Source organism: Notolabrus celidotus, chromosome 20 (assembly GCF_009762535.1).
Source record: "Notolabrus celidotus isolate fNotCel1 chromosome 20, fNotCel1.pri, whole genome shotgun sequence".
Classification (NCBI taxonomy): domain Eukaryota; kingdom Metazoa; phylum Chordata; class Actinopteri; order Labriformes; family Labridae; genus Notolabrus; species Notolabrus celidotus.
Window position 1 is genome coordinate 590,794 of NC_048291.1, and position 18,702 is coordinate 609,495.

The 18,702-nt window shown below is 40.6% G+C and overlaps 3 protein-coding genes across 6 annotated transcripts; 2 read left to right on the forward strand and 1 right to left on the reverse strand.

Moving 5' to 3' along the window:
- Positions 1–4,091: 4,091 nt before the first annotated feature.
- On the reverse strand, positions 4,092–8,449 carry LOC117831881 (N-acetylmuramoyl-L-alanine amidase-like). Its single transcript, XM_034710773.1, has 5 exons — positions 8,161–8,449; positions 6,275–7,102; positions 5,967–6,177; positions 4,377–4,675; positions 4,092–4,269 (listed from the first exon to the last, which is right to left on the reverse strand). Coding segments are annotated over exons 1-5 (1,407 nt in total). The 5' UTR covers positions 8,228–8,449; the 3' UTR covers positions 4,092–4,267.
- Positions 8,450–10,773: 2,324 nt separating this feature from the next.
- Positions 10,774–14,066, forward strand: LOC117832555 (trafficking protein particle complex subunit 5-like). Of its 4 annotated transcripts, none has more exons than XM_034711739.1 (3): positions 10,774–10,886; positions 12,486–12,758; positions 13,252–14,066. In XM_034711739.1, exons 2-3 carry the CDS (start codon positions 12,489–12,491, stop codon positions 13,546–13,548), a joined length of 567 nt encoding a protein of 188 aa, XP_034567630.1. In that variant the 5' UTR covers positions 10,774–10,886; positions 12,486–12,488; the 3' UTR covers positions 13,549–14,066. The 4 variants fall into 4 exon arrangements, with proteins under 4 accessions (XP_034567630.1, XP_034567627.1, XP_034567629.1 ...); XM_034711736.1 differs by having other exon boundaries at positions 10,798–10,911; XM_034711738.1 differs by lacking the exon at positions 10,774–10,886 and adding an exon at positions 10,975–11,123.
- A 2,314-nt stretch (positions 14,067–16,380) lies between these two features.
- Positions 16,381–18,153, forward strand: LOC117832312 (mucolipin-1-like). The gene is made up of 3 exons (XM_034711396.1): positions 16,381–16,604; positions 17,496–17,740; positions 17,980–18,153. Exons 1-3 carry the CDS (start codon positions 16,568–16,570, stop codon positions 18,151–18,153), a joined length of 456 nt encoding a protein of 151 aa, XP_034567287.1. The 5' UTR covers positions 16,381–16,567.
- The last annotated feature ends 549 nt before the right edge of the window (positions 18,154–18,702 follow it).

Genomic DNA, 18,702 nt, shown 5'->3' on the forward strand with positions numbered 1-18,702 from the left:
TTACATCTCCTCTGGAGTTCGTGTGCTCTTCTGTGCATACAAGACTTTTCAAACGTTTCACAATGCTTTTGAGAATTAAAGCTGCTGTTGGTAGTCGTGATATAAACATGTCAACACGCCCCCTCCCCTCTCTGCTCCTGTAACCCCGCCCACAAAAGATTGTTGTGTGTTCTATGAGGAAGTAGTGGCTTCCCAGCTAATCAGGGTGACGTAGTGGGGCAGCCACTCGACCAATCAGGACAGAGGATTGGAGACTAGCTCTGATTGGTCAGTCATAACGGGAACGAGGGGAATAATAACATTGCTTGATAAAACCCAGAGGAAAATAAATTCAGAGAGGAGATCTCAAAGTGTTTCATTTCTGTCTCCTAGACACCAATGAGATCTGTTTGAAAGCAAAATGAGACGATAGCTTATCTCTCCTGTTTCTTATTCTTGCCTCCAGAGACTAAGTCTCAGCTTAGTCTCCCTTTCAGTTCAAGAGGAGATCTGGTCAGAGTCTGAAATGGTTCTCAGGTATTTCTCAGGTGTTGTGACTCCTTTGAGCTCAGGTGGAGAAATCAGGGAGCTCTCTCAGTCTAACCTCATCCACTTGTTTTAGTCAGACTCAGTTTTTGTGTCTCAAGTTGAGCTCAGATGGAGCAAAGAAAGAGCCTGAGCTCATCTTTTCATCAACATTTATAGAGCCCTGCAAAATTAACATTTCAATGTAATTGTCCACAAACTTACAATCCTCATTAAAACATGTGAACCACTTCAGATCAGGACTTTAGATGTGAACTGATCTCTTCTCTGACTTCACAGTCTGGTCCTTCCTCTACAAGTCTGTGTGGAACAAAACCACTTCACTAAGATTTAGTGGATTTGAGAGAAACTGCAACAGATAGAGATTTCATCCCAGGTCTGACCGACCCTTTATTTAAAATATGGGCCTCTAAAGGGCCGACCAGATTTAGACAGGTTATTACAATTAAAGGGGCGGAGTCTTTTGGGCACTGGTGGCCTAGCAGTCTAAGCGCCCCACATACAGAGGCTACAGGGGTCCCCGGTTTGATTCCCGGCCGGTCGATCATTTCCTGCACGTCTTCCCCCGCTCACTACTCCCCACACTTCCTGTCTCTCTTCAGCTGTCCTGATAAATAAAGACCAAATATATTTAAAAAGAGAAGAAAATGATCCATTAATGAGATCTCTCATTGAAGTCTGAAATAAGACTCATGTCATGGTCTCAACTGTTTCTCCTGGTGACTTTTAGGAGAAACTAATGAGAACTATTTGAAACTTGAACGAGGCTGAAGTGAGAATCTCAATTTTGTCTCCAGAGACTGAGAAGAGAAATCCTTGAGGAGGAAAATGTTCATCTGGGAAACACACAGATTTTGCAATAGTCTCAAATGACTTCATGTACCGATGAGTACTGATGAGTATTATGACCTTTTCTCCAAACCCAGCAGGAAAAACTACATTTTTTACACCATTCCTACCAACAGCTATCAGGAGGTTTTAACCAATCAGAATCCAGTATTTAACACAGACAGGTAATAATGTCCCCTCATAGAAACAGTCCTAAAATAACTTGTGTTGTTATTCATCACCATGATAACAAAACTGTCATTGGCTGAACTTTAAAGCTACCTGGGCGATGTTTTCTTACCTGTAAGGTGCAGCTGAGGAAGGTGTCAGGGTTTTGTGCAGAGTCAAAGGATGGGGGCCCATAGCTGGTCCCTGGGGTCAGGGGTCGCCCTTCTGGCTCCATTGTCCCCCAGAGAACAGTATGGAGTCCCACTGGTGACCAGCCGGCCTACATTGTGCTTTCTCCTCTTTTCCTGCACACACACACACACACAGAGAGAGAGAGAGAGAGAGAGAGAGAGAGAGAGAGAAGTCAAAATAAAGTTTCCAATGCCTTTAAAGTTTGAGATTTCACACCAAGAGCCAACAAAGCAGCTTCTCCCTGTGTTCTCCTTCATGCACAATATTCACAACCTCCAGCAGATTGCAGGAGGAAGACTCTTAGAGCAGCTCAGCAGTATGAAAGTGTCATATCTGCAGAATCTGTCGTGCTCAGTCTCTCCTCTCTCCAGCTGTAGTTCTCGGACCGCCTGACCTATTTTCTCAGAATGTCTGGTCTTAAAGAATGAAACAGTGCGCCCGAATGGTTACATAAATAAGTGGCCTTTATATTCAGGCCCATGTCCTCTCCTGCTGCCCCTCTAAAGACCAGCACCATACCCGGGCATGTCAAGGTATCCCTCGGGTCTGCGTCTCAGTCTCCGGACGCTCGTATCGATCCGGTCTCTGTCAGGTGACTCCTACAACAATGCATCCACCACGCGCGGTGCATTCCCGACCCACACCGCCCAGAAACTGCAGCTTTTTTAAGTGCAAATACTCACAGAAATCGGCCTGGTGCGCGGGTCGCAGAGGAAGCAGGCTGTTCAGGATCCCTTCGTCATAGTTCAGGGACGGAGCTGAAGCCTTTACGCCCCGACACGAAGCCCTCCGGAGGCTCGGACTGCTCCTGGGGACAAAGTTGCTCTTTTAATCGCTGCTCGGGGTTTTTGCATGGATCCCTGGAAGATGCCAGACAGAGGACTCCATGTTATTTGGCTTGCAGGCACGCCACGGCTGCGTGCGTAACGTCAGCGGGGAGGGCGAGGAGAAGAGTTCCGAGTCTAACACCAGAGATAAGTTGGATAAGTCCAACTTTTAGCAGGGCTGAGATTTTATTCACGTTACTGTGGGGAGACGTGGAATCACGTCCAGGTCTGCGTGTCTGTGGAATGTTTTATTATGAGGACATGAATCTCTGCCACAAACAGACTGAACAACATCAGCATGTTAACATGTACACCTCTATATTTAAACACATTTTTTAATGCAGAAATTAAATATGAACTCTTATTTCTAATGATTTATTTTCAATGGACTACATCTCCCAGCCTCACACCTTCCCCACTGAACTACAACACGTGTGAACATATGAAACATGTCAGAGATCTGTCTCCAGGGATGAAGGAGAACAGAGGAGGTAATTTATTGATAATTAGAGTTAAAGAATCCCTGAATGCTGCACCTCTGGAACACTGTTTCATGTTCAGATGGCGCCCTCTACTGGAGGAATATGGAGCTGTGTGTTAATGAGGAAACTACACTGAAGAATCTTCTGATTAATTAGAAATACATTTTAAGAAGTTGAATTTGTTTGTGTCAAAGGACTGTAGAAGTACCAAGAATATAAGTGCCCATGATGAAGAAGGCTGTGGCCCAGTTATTTTAACATTAATACATATATATATATAAGAATTGCACATTTTGATATATTACAATCACATCTGTTTAGACAGGCAACTGGTTAATTATCTATATAACTTTAATTGGGCTGTCCTTACTTTCATCTGTAGCTCTATTATTATTATTATTATTGTTGTTGTTGTTGTTATTATTATTATAATTATTATTATTATTATTCAATATTTTTTCATAATTATAATAATGATTATTATTATTATTATTAATTATTATTATAATCAATAGTAGTAGTATTAAAGTTATAACTATTTTTAATATTTTTACAATTATTATTATTATTCATTATAATAATTATAATTATCATCATTAATATTATCATTAGTATAGTTATAATTATTTTTTATCTTTTTATAATTATAGTTGTTTTTGTTGTTTAAATTATTTTACAATTATTAATATTTGCAATATTTGACTATTATATATCTATTTATTTTATTATTTCATCTGTCTGTATGTCTGATTTGTGTAAAGCGATATATAAACAGATAATCATTATTATTATTTTAATATTGTCATATTATTATTATAATAATAATTATTAATATTGCTGTTATAATCACCATTATTGTTATTATTATCAGTATTATTATTATTATTATTTTACCATCACTTTAATTTCCCCTTGTTAAGTTGGAGCTTAGTATTGGCTTAATAACTTAATATTGTTAACTTTTGAATTTGACTTTAATCATCATTCACTCATAATAATCTTCACTTATTCCTCAGATTTGTTTTTATTTTAGTCATTTAAATCTGAAAATGTACCTGTTACAGTTAAATACAAATATCTCTTTCTTTAATATTTAAAAACATGAAAAAGTCACACAATGAGAAGTAGACAGGAAACAAACAATAAAGCATATGCAATGGCTGAATGAAAACTTTTTAATGCTGAGAAGTTTCAGGTTCATCAGCTCTCCTCCTCCTGATAAGCAGATCATCGTACCTCTCCTCCTCCTGGAAGGAAACAAAATGTGGAGTAAGAAAAAGTGCAGCGTATCAGAAGTCTGGGATCATCTTCAGATCATTTATGTAAATACAAATGTGTCAGCACTCCTGCTTACATTCCCCAAAGTGTTCCCAGCTTGTGATCTCCCTGTAGAGAGCATCTCCGGGACAGGATGTGTCCACCACCTGTCTGTGCCCCTGCAGGGTGAAATTGGCTTTCAGACGCCCCCCGCTGACTGCACAGGAAGCCAGCTGATCCCTCACAAGCCCCATGGAGTGCTGGGAAGGCAGCCTGGAGGTGTAGTCTCCGATGAAGGACACGCCGTAGCCGACCGAGTTGTGCCCGAGGGTGTGAGCTCCCTGCCGGTGCCAACCCCGGCCCTCGTAGATGGACCCGTCAGAGCCGGCGACGAAGCTGAAGGAGAGCAGAGAGAGGCTGAGGCGTGAGTTTAATGCAACATATCAGTCAGGACATGAGATCCAAAATGCTGCAGGACGTGTTCTGGTAAGGTTTATATATCACCCATATGAGCTTCACTGCTCTTGCTCCTTTGGAAACGAAGAGTCAAATTAAATTTCCTGTTTCTTGCCTAAACAAATTCTCAATTATCTGACATCATCATATCAGTCAAAGCTTGTAGTGCCCTGTAGTTCTAGATCACAGCAGACCTGTTTATGGTCCCTAAAGTCTCTGAAAGTAGTATGGGAGGTAGAGCTCTCCTTTGGAATCATCTACCAGTTTGGTTCCAGACAGCACACACCCTCTTCCTTACTTTAAAAGTAGGCTTAAAACTATTTTTATGATGAAGCTTATACTTGGCTTAGGCTTCAACCATGTCAAGTTTTGCTGCTATAAGCTTAAAGGGCTTGAAACAGCAAGCTTCTTTCTCTGTATGTTTGCATTCCTCAGCCCTCTAGAATGTTGCATTTGCAGATTGAAGGCCTGCTTATGGTACCTCCAAGTCTCCAAAAGTAGTATAGGATGTAGAGCCTCCAGTTAGCTTCAATAATGCGGATAACTAAGGCTGACTCAGGCTTGGACCAGCCTCCAATTAAGCTGCCTTAGGCTCAGACTGCCAGAAGGCTTGATACGCAAGCTTCTTTGCCCTCCTTTCTCTACATGTTTGCGTTCATCACCCCTCTAGAACATTGCATTTGCAGATTCCAGGCCTGCTGATAGTTCTAAGACAAAGTCTCTAAAAGTAGTATGGGAGGTATAAAGTCTTCAGTTGTGTGTTTAGCTGGGATAACGCTGAAAGTTAAGCCTGACTCAAGCTTGGGCCAGCCTCTAGTAATACTGCTATAGGCTTAGACTGCCAGAGGGCTTCACATTCAACCTCCTGTTTCTGTAAGTTTGCATTCATCATCCCTCTAGAATATTGCATTTTCAGATTACAGGCTTTGATAGTACCAGGACGAAGTTTCAAAAGTAGTATGGGAGGTAAAGCTTTCATTTATCACGTCACTCTCCTTTGGAATCATCTAACAGTTTCAGTCCAGACAGCACACATCCTCTTTCTTACTTTAAGAGTAGGCTTAAAACTATTTCTATGATGAAGCTTATATTTGAGACTGGCTTAGGCTTCAACCATGTCAAGTTTTGCTGCTATAGGCTTAGAGGGCTTGAAACAGCAGGCTTCTTTCTCTGTGTGTTTGCATTGATCAGTGTGGTTTGGTGCAGTCTAAACAGAGACGTAAAGGTTCACCTGTATCCGATGTCGTCCCAGCCTCTGTCGTCCTGGTGAAAGCGCTGCATGGAGCGCATGTCCTCAGAGCACTGCTGCAGGGTGAGACAGGGCTGTCCAGGTATGTAGGTGTGATGGATGAACATGAAGGAGAGAGGGAGCGACAGGTTGGTGGGGGTTCCTTTGTATGGCTTTGCTCCCCACATGCAGCGAGGGATGATGGGAGGGCAGACTGAAACAGATCAAAGCTCTGGGTTAGTTTTATAAAGGGAAAGAAGAGAGGTGTTCACTCCTCCTCCTCTCTCTTCATGATCCGGTCTTCCTCTCACCCATGTACTTGTGGACGAACTCTTTCATCCCCTCTCTCACTAACGCCATCAGCTGCTTCTTCTCCTTCGCCTCCATCGTGGAGCGACCGGTCAGTCTCCTCTGCAGCTCCACGGCTCTCACCACCTGCCTGCTCAGTACGGGAACCTGCACCAGCTCTCTGAAGTTATCCCTGCGGCGCCGGCTGATGAGGCGCGGGGCCACGTCTAGTCCTCCTGTCCCCAGCTGGTGGCAGTAGTACTCCCTGAGCAGGTCGCTGAGCTTCACGGGACGTCTGGATCTGTCAGAGACCGCCATCCCTAAAACCACTCCGTCCATGCCCCCGTTTATCTGAGCTGTGGTGAGCAGAGCCGGGCTGTCCCAGAGGGTGAAGACCTGAGGATGGGCGATGTTGTCCCAGCAGCCGTCAGGACCCAGGAGCTGGTTTTGAGGAGATCCATGCTTGAGATCCAGGTCCAGATCTTTCGCCAGGGTGAGCTGGTACAGACCCCGAACGGGCCTGTTAGGCTTCGACAGAAAACCGGCTTCTATTCCCAGGAGGAGCGGCGTGAGCGCCACAGTGGTGCCATCAGGAGTCAGGACCACACCTTCCTCTGCTGCACCCGCAGTGACCGTGTGATGCACGGCCCTCCTGATGAGCGCAGAGAGGTCAGGGGTCACTTCAGGACCACCAGAGTCTGCACCACCCAGGAAGTTCTGAATGAAAGCGTCGTTAAGGCCGGCAGCTCTCCGCAGACTCCTCAAGACAGAAACCGGATCTGACTCAGGATCCTCATCCTCCACCTGCCTCACGGCTCGGATGAAGTCCTCCATGTGCCGGGGGGAGGAAGCTGCAGACCAGGACAGAAGAACCAATCAACCAATCAGGTTTTACTACATCAGATAAAAACATGCAGGCGGATTAAACAGCCAGGGCTCGATGTTCAGGAATAGTAAAATCCACGTTTCTGTGATCCAGGATCTGAAAATCCAGCTCCCTTTGTCTCAGTTTCAAAGATTTCTAAATTTAAAAAATCAGAGCTCTAAATGGGACTTCACACTTTGTCCACAGGGGGCGCCAAAGTCCAAACACCGAAAGATCCTGAAGGCCGCTCTCGATCATAGACTGTATGAATAATGGACTTGGTATCCGTGACGTCACCCGTCTGTTTCTGAACACTGTTTTGAGGCCAATCGTCGGCGGCAGCCATATTGGAAATGTTGAACTCAATATAACTGCTGTCGAGCGAGTGTAAAGTAAGGGGGCGGGCTTTGAGCCTCCTAGCCAACAGCTACAGTGTTCCCGCCTGTCAATCAAGTCAGCTGTGCCTCTCATTGGAAGACTCTTAATCTCAATATCTTCCAAATTGTTCAGTTCTCATGGCCGGAGGTTGCCTCTTGCTCTCGACTGAATATTTAATACTTGATGCATAAACAGATTCTGAGTGAAATATTTTATGGAAACAGAATGTTGTATTTATGTACAACCCTATTGTTTAATTTATGCATGTGTAGAAATCAGCAATCAAGAGCTAAATAATAAAATAAAAGTCCAAATTATCAACTTTATATTAAAAGTATGGTTTTCTGTGACCTCCAGTCTGAAATCAGTGTTCTGCTGGGATCAGAATAATCCAGATTTTTTAGATGAAAATCATCCCAATCATATTTAAACGTTTAGAACAACAAAAATAAAGGACAACAAAAAAAGACTGGACCTTTTTAAAGATTTAATCCAATCCAAATAATTGAATATCTGAGTCCTAAAGGTCAGAGTTAAAGTCAGACTGTTTGAAAACTTAGATATCAGAACAGCTTATTCTTCTCCTAATGATCTGGATCAGATTGCATGTACTAACCTCTCTTCTGATGCATCTCCAAACTGACAGAAACATGAACACGTCCTTACCTTCTGCATAAGTGCAGATAAAGACCAGCACCAGGACCAGGATCTGTTTCCAGCAGCTTCTCTCCATCCTGAACCTTCAGCTCTGGACTCTGACAGTCACCTTGTCCTCTTTTATAGAAGTTCACACGCAGAGTAACTCTGGTTATGTAATCGTTGTGGACATACTGCAGATACGCCTATATTGGGTCTGCTGGTGGGAAACGCACACCTGGGATGTTCGACTCATTTGTCCTCACGCCCAAGGTCTTCCTGTCGACAACACGCAGACTGACGGGTAGTTTTGGAGAATTTTTTTGAGTTCTGCAATGCATCCGGGTCGTGTCACGCATGTCATTCAAGAAGCATGTGGGAATGAAAACCTGCCACTGTGACAGGGATGTTCACATCATTGGTATTCCTCTGTGTGGCAATAAGCATGCTGGTGTTAAAGCACAGAAAACACAAAGCCAGGCTGCAACACTGAGGAAGTTCCACAACCATGAATCACACGTGAGCTCTGCACAGACAGACAGCTCTCTGAAGTGTTCACAGTGAACGGTATCATGGTTTATATGTGCAGCTGACTCTGCAGATTTAAAGACGAGCACACACCGAGCAGACTTATATTCACAGCTTGAACGTGTGCAGCCGTCCTGTGGGGACGAAAAAAGGAAGTCTGGAAAGTACAAAGCAGAAGGTTTTCAATGCAAATAAAGGTCAGAAATATTCATCTGTTGTTACTGTAAACTGAATATAAATATGATCTTTAGAGGCAGGGCGGCTTCATGAGACCGCAGTGAGGACAGGACTAATAAAGGACAGTTTGCTGATTTGACATGCATCACTACAGAGATGATTTATAAGCTTTTCCTGGCAGAGTGAGACTAAAAACATTGATTTAAACTTTCTGTCAGAGTTTTACTGATAGGGTTTTTAATTATAACCTCTGAGGATGAGTCTGAAACACAGAGATGCATCATCCTCTGCAAGATCACCGTATGTTTGTAGTCTAACTGTCATCCTAGAACTCATACATCCACTTTTTAATGGCCTTCAGTGCCGATTTAAGGGCCTCAGTCTAGACCACATTTGACCGAGTCCTGATCTAGGACCCAAATACATAGGCCTCTCAGATCTTCAGATCTGGACTATATATTTCTAGAGAGTCTACAGACTCTTTTAAACACTGTTTTTGGTTTTCAAAAACCTAATATTTATTTGTGTGAAGGCAAATAAGAGCGATTTCACTGCTTTTTTTTTCATTTAGACCACATTGGACCAGGTCCTGATCCAGAGCCACTATACCTAGACTAGTGAGACCTGGCCTTAATAATTCTAGAGAGGCTACAGACTCATTAAAACACTGTTTTAGATTCATGAAACATTTATTCTATTTTTGAAAATGCAAGAAAGTTTGTTTTTAATACTTTTTCAATTTAGACCACATCATACCAGGTCCTGATCCAGGACTCTAATACTTAGACCCTACAGACCTGGCCTTAATAATTCTAGAGAGGCTACAGACTCTTTTAAACTGTTTCAGAATTATGAAACTTTTATTCTAGTTGTAAAAATGCAAGAAAGCGTGATTGTATTCCTTTTTCAAAATTCTACACCACACTGGACCAGGTCCTGATCCAGAACCACTATACCTAGACTTGTGAGACCTGGTCTTAATTATTCTAGAGAGGCTACAGACTCATTAAAACACTGTTTTAGATTCATGAAACCTTTATTCTATTTTTGAAAATGCAAGAAAGTGTGTTTTTAATACTTTTTCAATTTAGACCACATCACACCAGGTCCTGATCCAGGACTCTAATACTTAGACCCTACAGACCTGGCCTTAATAATTCTAGAGAGGCTACAGACTCTTTTAAACACTGATTCAGATTTTAAAAACCTTATGTTTATTTGTGTAAAGGCAAATAAGAGCGATTGAACTACTTTTTTTTTTTATCTAGACCACATTGGACCAGGTCCTGATCCAGAGTCACTTTACCTACACTTGTGAGACCTGGCCTTAATAATTCTAGAGAGGCTACAGACTATTTTAAACTGTTTCAGAATTATGAAACTTTTATTCTAGTTGTGAAAATGCAAGAAAGCATGATTGTATTCCTTTTTCAAAATTCTACACCACACTGGACCAGGTCCTGATCCAGAACCACTATACCTAGACTAGTGAGACCTGGTCTTAATTATTCTAGAGAGGCTACAGACTCTTTTAAAAACTGTTTCAGATTTTAAAAACCTTATGTTTATTTGTGTAAAGGCAAATAAGAGCGATTGAACTACTTTTTTTTTTATCTAGACCACATTGGACCAGGTCCTGATCCAGAGTCACTTTACCTACACTTGTGAGACCTGGACTTAATAATTCTAGAGAGGCTACAGACCTTTTTAAACACTGTTTCAGATTTTAAAAACCTTAAATGTATTTGTGAAAAGGAAAATAAGAGCAATTAATGTAAAATATAAAACAAAGTTATAATGGGTGCTTTACCTCTTTGAATAAAACAATATATATAAAATATAATATATCTTAGAAGCAGATATAAATATTCTAAAGCATGTGCATGATTATATGAAGAGTGTGTCTGATGTAAATGATTAAAACAGTGATAATAATGGGAAAGATGTAAATACACTGTATGTGTTATGTGTTGTGATCCTCCGGGGCAGCAGGGGGCGCTGTGAAGTTTTCACCTCGTTTCTAACAGACTGAAGAAGCTGCAGAGGCTGAAGTGAGTGTCACTGATCTGAAATAAGGTTCGTTATTCTCTTAAAACTCCTCAAACAGGAACAGGAACACGTTCTTTTAAAGGTTTCTACACTCTATGTGTGTTTATTCCGTTTGTGTTCCCGCTCCTTTAACAGCCCGCCTGCAGGTTTAACTGAAAGCAGCAGCTTGTATTAGAGGCTAGGTGGCTAACGGCTAATCCTGATCAGCTGATTATCGGAGGAGTTTCAGGTGATTAAAGGTGATGTTCTGGTGTTAAGAAGATGTCAGCTGTGTTATCACACTAACATCCCTTTAATATATGTAGATAGAGGAGACTAAACTAGCTGTGTGAAAGAGAAACTGTTATTTATATCAGCTGATGTCTAATACAGTCTAGAACTGAAGTTGGCATGTTATTCGTAGCTTCCGCTCTGACTGTTTTGGAAACAAGATCCTGATCCCGAATCACTAAGACTAGACCTCTCAGATCTGGATTAGATTATCTCAGAGAGTCTGCATACATCTAAAAGCACAGTTTGAGATTCATGAAACCTTTACTCCATTTATTAAAATGTAAGAATGGTTAATTTTACTGCTTTCTTTCAGGCTAGACCACATTGGACCAGGTCCTGATCCAGAACCACTAAACCTAGACTTCTCAGATCTGTATTAGTTTATCTCAGAGAGGCTTCATACTCTTTTAAATCACAGTTTCAGATTAATTAAACCTTTATTCTATTTATTAAAAAGCAAGAATGGGTGATTTCCCTGCTTTTTCATGCTAAACCACATTGATCCAGGTCCTGATCCAGAACTGGAATACCTAGACCTCTCAGAACTGGATCTAAATAATTCTAGAGAGGCTTAAGACTTGTTCAAATGCAGTTTTAGATTAATGAACCCTTTATTCTATTTTTGAAAATGCAAGAAAGTGTGATTTTATTGGGGTTTTTTTTTCAATCTAGACCACATTGGACCAAGTCCTGATCCAGAACCACTATACCTAGACTTTGAGAACTGGCCTAGGTGATCTCAGTGAGGCTTCAGGGTCTTAAACATACATTTTCAGATTTTTAAAACCTTGAAGTTATTAGTGTGAAGGCAAATAAAAGCGATTTCACTACTTTTTTTTTCACCTAGACCACATTGGACCGGGTCCTGATCCAGAACACGAATACCTAGATGTCTCAGATCTGGCCTAAATATTTCTAGAGAGGCTAGAGACTCTTTAAAACACTTTTTCAGATTGATGAAACATTTAATCTGTTTTTTTAAATGCAAGAATGTGGAATTTCACCTCTTTTTTTCAGTCTAGACCAAATTGGACCTGGTCCTGATCCAGAACAACTATACCTAGACTTGTGAGGTCTGGCTTGGTTTATCTAAAAGAGGCTACAGGCTCTTAATGAATACTTTCAGATTTTTAAAACCTTAAATCTTATCATGCAAAGGCAAATAAGTGCGATTTCACTACTTTTTTTCAATCTAGACCACAATGGACTAGGTCCTGATCCAGAACCACTATACCTAGACTTGTGAGACCTGGTCTTAATAATTTTAGAGATGAGATGTTAAACCTTCATCTTGTTTGCATCCCTGTGATCTGCTTTCACTCCAACAGAAAATGGACACACGGTTCACTCGAGGGAAATCCAACATCCTGGAGCGACCTTTGACCCGACCGAAGACCGAGGTCAGCGTGAGCGCCTTCGCCCTCCTGTTCTCAGAGATGGTGCAGTACTGCCAGAGCCGGGTCTACTCTGTGACGGAGCTGCAGACCCGCCTGGCCGACATGGGTCAGAGTGTGGGGGCGAGCATGCTGGACGTGCTCGTGCTGAGAGAGAAGAACGGGAAGAGGGAGACCAAACTGCTCAACATGCTGCTCTTCATCAAGGTAGAGGCACACAAAGGGGGGCGGTCTAGAGTTCTGAACTTTGCTGTACACTACCAGTCCAAAGTTTGGACACAACTTCTCATTCAATGTTTTTATTTATTTTAATTATTTTCAACATTGTAGATTAATACTGAAGACATCAACACTATCAAATAATCTGGTTGTGCCATAATCTGGATTACAACAGGCTATCCACTGTGTACTAACCCTACCTCTGAACAACTGATGGTCTCAAACACATTAAGAAGCCAAGTCATTCTACAAATGACCTCTTGACAAGGCTCATGTTCATTAGAAACCATTCCAGGAGACCACTTCATGAAGCAGACTAAGAGAATACCAAGCATGTGCAAAGTTTTTCCTGTAGGATTTGGTTCACACATGCTCCTCATAGAGGCATCTTCTTGTAACTCTCAGGAGTGCAGCGCTCGTGTGAAAACAGGATGAGTTATAACCTGAGGCTCTTTCTAACCGAGCGTCTTCTCTCCTTCAGGTGAACGTCTGGAAGTCTTTGTTCGGGAAGGAGGCCGACAAACTGGAGCAGGCCAACGACGACGACAAAACCTACTACATCATCGAGAAGGAGCCGCTCATCAACGCCTACATCTCCGTCCCCAAAGAGAACAGCAGCCTGAACTGCGCCGCCTTCACTGCCGGCATCGTGGAGGCCATCCTCACGCACAGCGGCTTCCCCGCCAAGGTGACGGCTCACTGGCACAAAGGCACCACGCTCATGATCAAGTTCAACGAGTCGGTCATCACCAGGGACAAAGCTCTGGACGGGAGATAAGAAGGACTGGAGGGAGGTTGTAGATCTGTGCATTATAAAGGGTTTGATCCAGACTGTGGTGGACCTGGTCTTACAGGAGGACTTGATGTTTGAATTGCTGAATCATCCGGGACCACACAGAGAGAAAACATGCAGCTCTTTGTCTCCTGGTGTCGTAATACTCTGAGGGTTTCTGTAACAAAGAGTTAAACTCACAGAGAGGTCCAGACGTCTTCTCTTCATTCCAGTCCAACAGCTGCGTGTTCAGTCTCTGTGATATAGATTAACAGCTCACTCTCTCTCTGATTACATGTTTTATTTGTGCTTTTATTGTATTTAATGTGTGTTTGCAGGAATCAGTATAAACAAGATGATTATCGTTTTTATGTCAGGACCTTTTTTTCTTTCTGAAAACTGACTCTGAGACGAAGACAGACGCAGAGTTTCTCTCTGAGATTATGAACAGAACCATGATGTTTGTAGAAAAACTGATTTCAGATGTTTTTCTAGCTCAAATTAAAATGACACTCCGCTAACACACATCGTTTCTGTATTTATTATGGATCTATAACTTACATGAAACACAAAGATGATGTCTGATCTGATATCTGAAGCAGATACTAATCTCTGATATCATGAAGAAGTGAGTTCACACCTTCATCTTACTCAGGGAAAGTCCTGTAACATTTAAGAGTGATCTTGTTTCATAAAAACATTCCTCCCTCTTTCATGTTTGTCCAGTTGTACTGAAGCTACAACCAGTTAGCTTAGCTTAGCTTAGCGTGAAGTCTGGAAACAGGAAGAACCTGCCTCTCTCTGTGTAAAGGTAAATGACTGTGTGTTATTAGTTAGGCTGGATGTTTCCACTCTCTCAGCTGAGCTGTGCTGAACTTCACAGAGAGGGGGGGGTCAGCAGGTGGTTTTGGAAAAAATGACTTAATAAAAAAAGAAAGGATTTCTTTTTGTCTGGGTATTTGTTTTTACATCACATGACCTGTACCTGTTGTGTTAGAGCTGTGTGACGGCTGCAGGTGATCAATCAAGCTTTATTTATGTAACACCTTTCATACAAATCAAATCACTTCAAAGTGATTTACAGAGACTGAAAACAAAGAAGAAGGAAATAAATAACAAAATGTACATTTAAATAAAATCTACACTTGAAGCAGAGATTAATGCACGCCAACAATTAAATATAAGCAATATAAACAGTTAAAGGTACAAAATTTAAATACCTTTAAGCATCAAAATAATAAGAATATAAATAGTTAAATACATTTAAAATAGTTAGGATAGTAAGGATACAAGTTGAAGAAAAATAAAACTGAATAGTCAAATAAAAAAACAAGTAGTTAATAATATAAATAATTGAAAAAGAAGAATAAGGTTAAGGATAAAAGTTGAAGATAAATAAAGGCACTAATAATAGAACTAAAAAAGTAAAACAAAATTGAAATTAATATAAAACATTAAAGTCATTAAATTATGAAACCCTTTGGGAAGTTTTTTAGTTTACCTTAAAAATTCTAAATATCTTCAGCTCCTCTCAGACTCCATCATCCTCATGTTTACATTCAGACTGAGAGCCACTAAAGGACTCATACCCTCAGGGCCCATTCCCTTAAAGAGTTCAGTCAGTATCAGAATCACTTATTTTTGTTATTCAGGAAAGTTTATTTCTATAGAACATTTCAGCCTCAGAAAACAAAACATGTTACAGGACGAGATTTAAAAACAGTTAAAGCTAGGAAAATAAAAGAACAACTGGAAGGTTAAAACACACTAAGACAGATTAAACATAAAAGTGGGAGTTCAGGGATGGGAAATAAAAAGTTATTTGTTAGAATCGTTTTATAAAAATCAGCTGCTAACCTATGTTCTAGTTCTGGAGCAGCATTGATTAGATTAAATCCGCCTGATCTGATGTATGATATCAAAGACTCTTATATTTATTACCATCTGGAGCTTAAGTGCTTTAATGGGAAGACATACAGTATCTTCCAATAGGCTGATCGTCAGTGTTTTTATTATAAGGGGAAAACAATGCAAATTTAATTAATTTAAACCAGTCAGACCTGCAACAAACAAATATAATAAATTATAATTATTACATTATAAATAAATAATTATTACCTGGGACCTGCAGCACTAAAACTGGACCCCCTTTACCATTATATTATTTATCATAAATTGCACGGGTTAGGGTCTTAGGATCCATGCAGACTCATGGTTATAAAGCTTTCTTTACATTAATCTTCAATAATAGAGTTCAATACATTTAATTTGATATTGTTAGCACTAACTTAGATTTTTATGGGAGTTTTTTTATTACTTCATGTGTCATGTCGCTGGTAAAATGTGAATCAATCTTCACTTTATGATATAAATGTTGTTGTTTGATCGGTTTATAAAGATTCCCACACTCTGTTCTTGTATTTGCCCTGATCACTGAACTCTTAATTTATTCCCTAAATCAGGAAAAATCTGCTAAAACATTTTAAAAACAAGACACTGATATTTCTATCCTGATCAAAACTAAACAAGGATGTTTTGATTTATTTCCTCTTTTTAAAAATAACCTGTTTATAAGATTGAATCCAGATTATAGGACCAGATTATTACTGCACTGCTCTGCTTTTGTTTTCTGTGAAGAGGTGATGATGGCACTGTTCATCTGCTAATCTGAAATTAAAGAGCTTTCTAATGACCCTCCTTTGTGTTCCTGTGGGTCAGTTAATCTAGAATAACAGAGTGATAAAGTGAAACTTCTGTTCACATGCTAATCCACCTTTAATCTGCAGGAACCATCGATTTGATCATCTCTCCCATCTGCAACAAAGACAGGCGTCACGTGATGAGGTCATGTGATCACCAGGAAGCTGCAGTGTGTTTACCTAATGTGTCATCCACACAGAGCGACACCCAGCATCCTTTATATGTGATAAAAACACGCTGTTACAGGATGACTTCACTCCCTGCTGGATGTTTGTGATGAGCATGTCTTTTTCCGTCCTCTCTGCGTGAACGTGAACGCCTCACCATGGCGTCTTCAGGGTACATCCAGGACAGCGCCACAGGTTCGTCACTGAGAACAACATTTCCCTGTCTGTCTGTCTGTCTGTCTGTCTGTCCTTCCTGCCTCCTGTCTGTCTGTCTGTCTCTCTTTATGTCTCTTTATTTATTCCTCCTCCACAGTTTGAGGTTGTGTTCACATTAACGCGCTCCGGATCATTTCCGGGATGTGATTTAAACTCTGATTTTATAGAAATGTTTCATTCAGGAGATAAACTGAGATTGAATTTCAATGATCCTGTTTATAACATTAACACATTACCTCATCTGATCTATACCGCTCATATAATTACACATGTACACGCACAGGTGAATCACAGCTTAAAGGGACAGTCCGCAGAGTTTGTCATACACGTCCTTTAAAGCTGTGAGGGGTTACATCAGGACATGTAACCCTGATATCACCTGGATAGTTCCTGAGTGAGATTATATGATATATTTTTAACTGAAGGCTGCTGTTGTTTGTTTTTATTGATGAAGAAGGTTAAACCAGTTAAAATTATTAAAGCTCCTATAAGGAATTTTACTGTATGTTGATTTTGGCGCCCCTTGTGGATAAATCTGTAATTGTTATGTGTCTGTGTTTTTAGTATGGGGCACTGTTTGTAAAGTTGTGCACACTGAAAATAACATAAACAATTCTCAACATTTAGCTCCAAAATGTCATAAAAATGTAGTCTTCCTGTGTACCCAGCATGCTTTGCAGATTGAAGCAGCTTGCATGTTTGCACGGATCTTCCAGGTGAAATACCTCTCTGTGTTTTAACCTGGTGTATGGGTCACACCAGAACATGGGACACGGGTCACTTCACAGATGATGATTACACAACATCCCAGAATCGCTGTATGGTGATAACATGGTTATTTAAACCTGTCCTTTTCTCTCTGTCCTCCAGAGAAGGATCATCTCCTCTCTGCAGAGCGCAGCTATGGATCCCAGCATCTTCTCGGAGACGGCAGCTCCCACCCGTCTGTCCTGATCGAGCCGCAGCACAAGCGTGAGGAAGAGGAGGAAGAGGAGGCCCTGAGGAGGAAGCTCAAGTATTTCTTCATGAGTCCTTGTGACAAATATCACGCCAAGGGACGCAAGCCTTTCAAACTGGGCCTGCAGCTGCTGAAGATCATCATCGTGACCGTGCAGGTGGGACCAGGTCCATGCTGAGTGGGACTTTAATGTGTCTGTTCTGAATGTCCTGACTCTCTCTCTCTCTCTCTCTCTCTCTCTCTCTCTCTCTCTCCCCCTCTCTCTCTCTCTCTCTCTCTCTCTCTCTCTCTCTCTCTCTCTCTCTCTTTCTCCCTCTCTCTCTCTCTCTCTCTCTCTCTCTCTCTCTCTCTCTCTCTCTCTCTCTCCCCCTCTCTCTCTCTCTCTCTGTCGTTCAGCTGGTGATGTTCGGTCTCAGTAACCAGATGGTGGTGACATTTAAAGAGGAGAACACGGCGGCTTTCAAACACCTCTTCCTGAAAGGTTTCCAGGACAAAGTTCCTCAGGCCGTTCACACGCAGAAGGAGCTCTACAGCCGCATCGACTTCGCCATCGAGCAGGTAGCGTCATGACGACCACACAGAGGCTTTCACTGCTGTGCCTTTAAGAGTCAAAATACAAAACATTCACCTTTAGTGATATGAAGGCTCACAGAGGTTTTTTAGTTTGGGATGAGTTTTTTTTTTTTAACACTTTATTTTTAACTTTAAACAAACAACACAAGATAAAAAAATTAAAATAGAAAAAAATAAATTGAACTTAATTGTGAAATGAAAACAAAAATAATAATAATAAAAAAATAAATAAAATAATAATAATGACAATAATGATAATATTAATGAAATATCTAAAAAAAAAAAAAAGTCCATTAATTATAAAAAATAATAATACAAAAAATAAATTAAATAAATAAATAATAATAATAATAATAAAATATAAAATAAAATACATTTAACTTAATTATAAATATGTTTAAAATATGTTTAAATAATTATAAAGAGAAAGCAAATAATAATATAATATTGCTACTACTACTACTTATAATAATAATAATAGCATAATAATAATAATTATAATAAAATCAACAAAAATACATTAAAATCAATTATAAAAAGCAAACA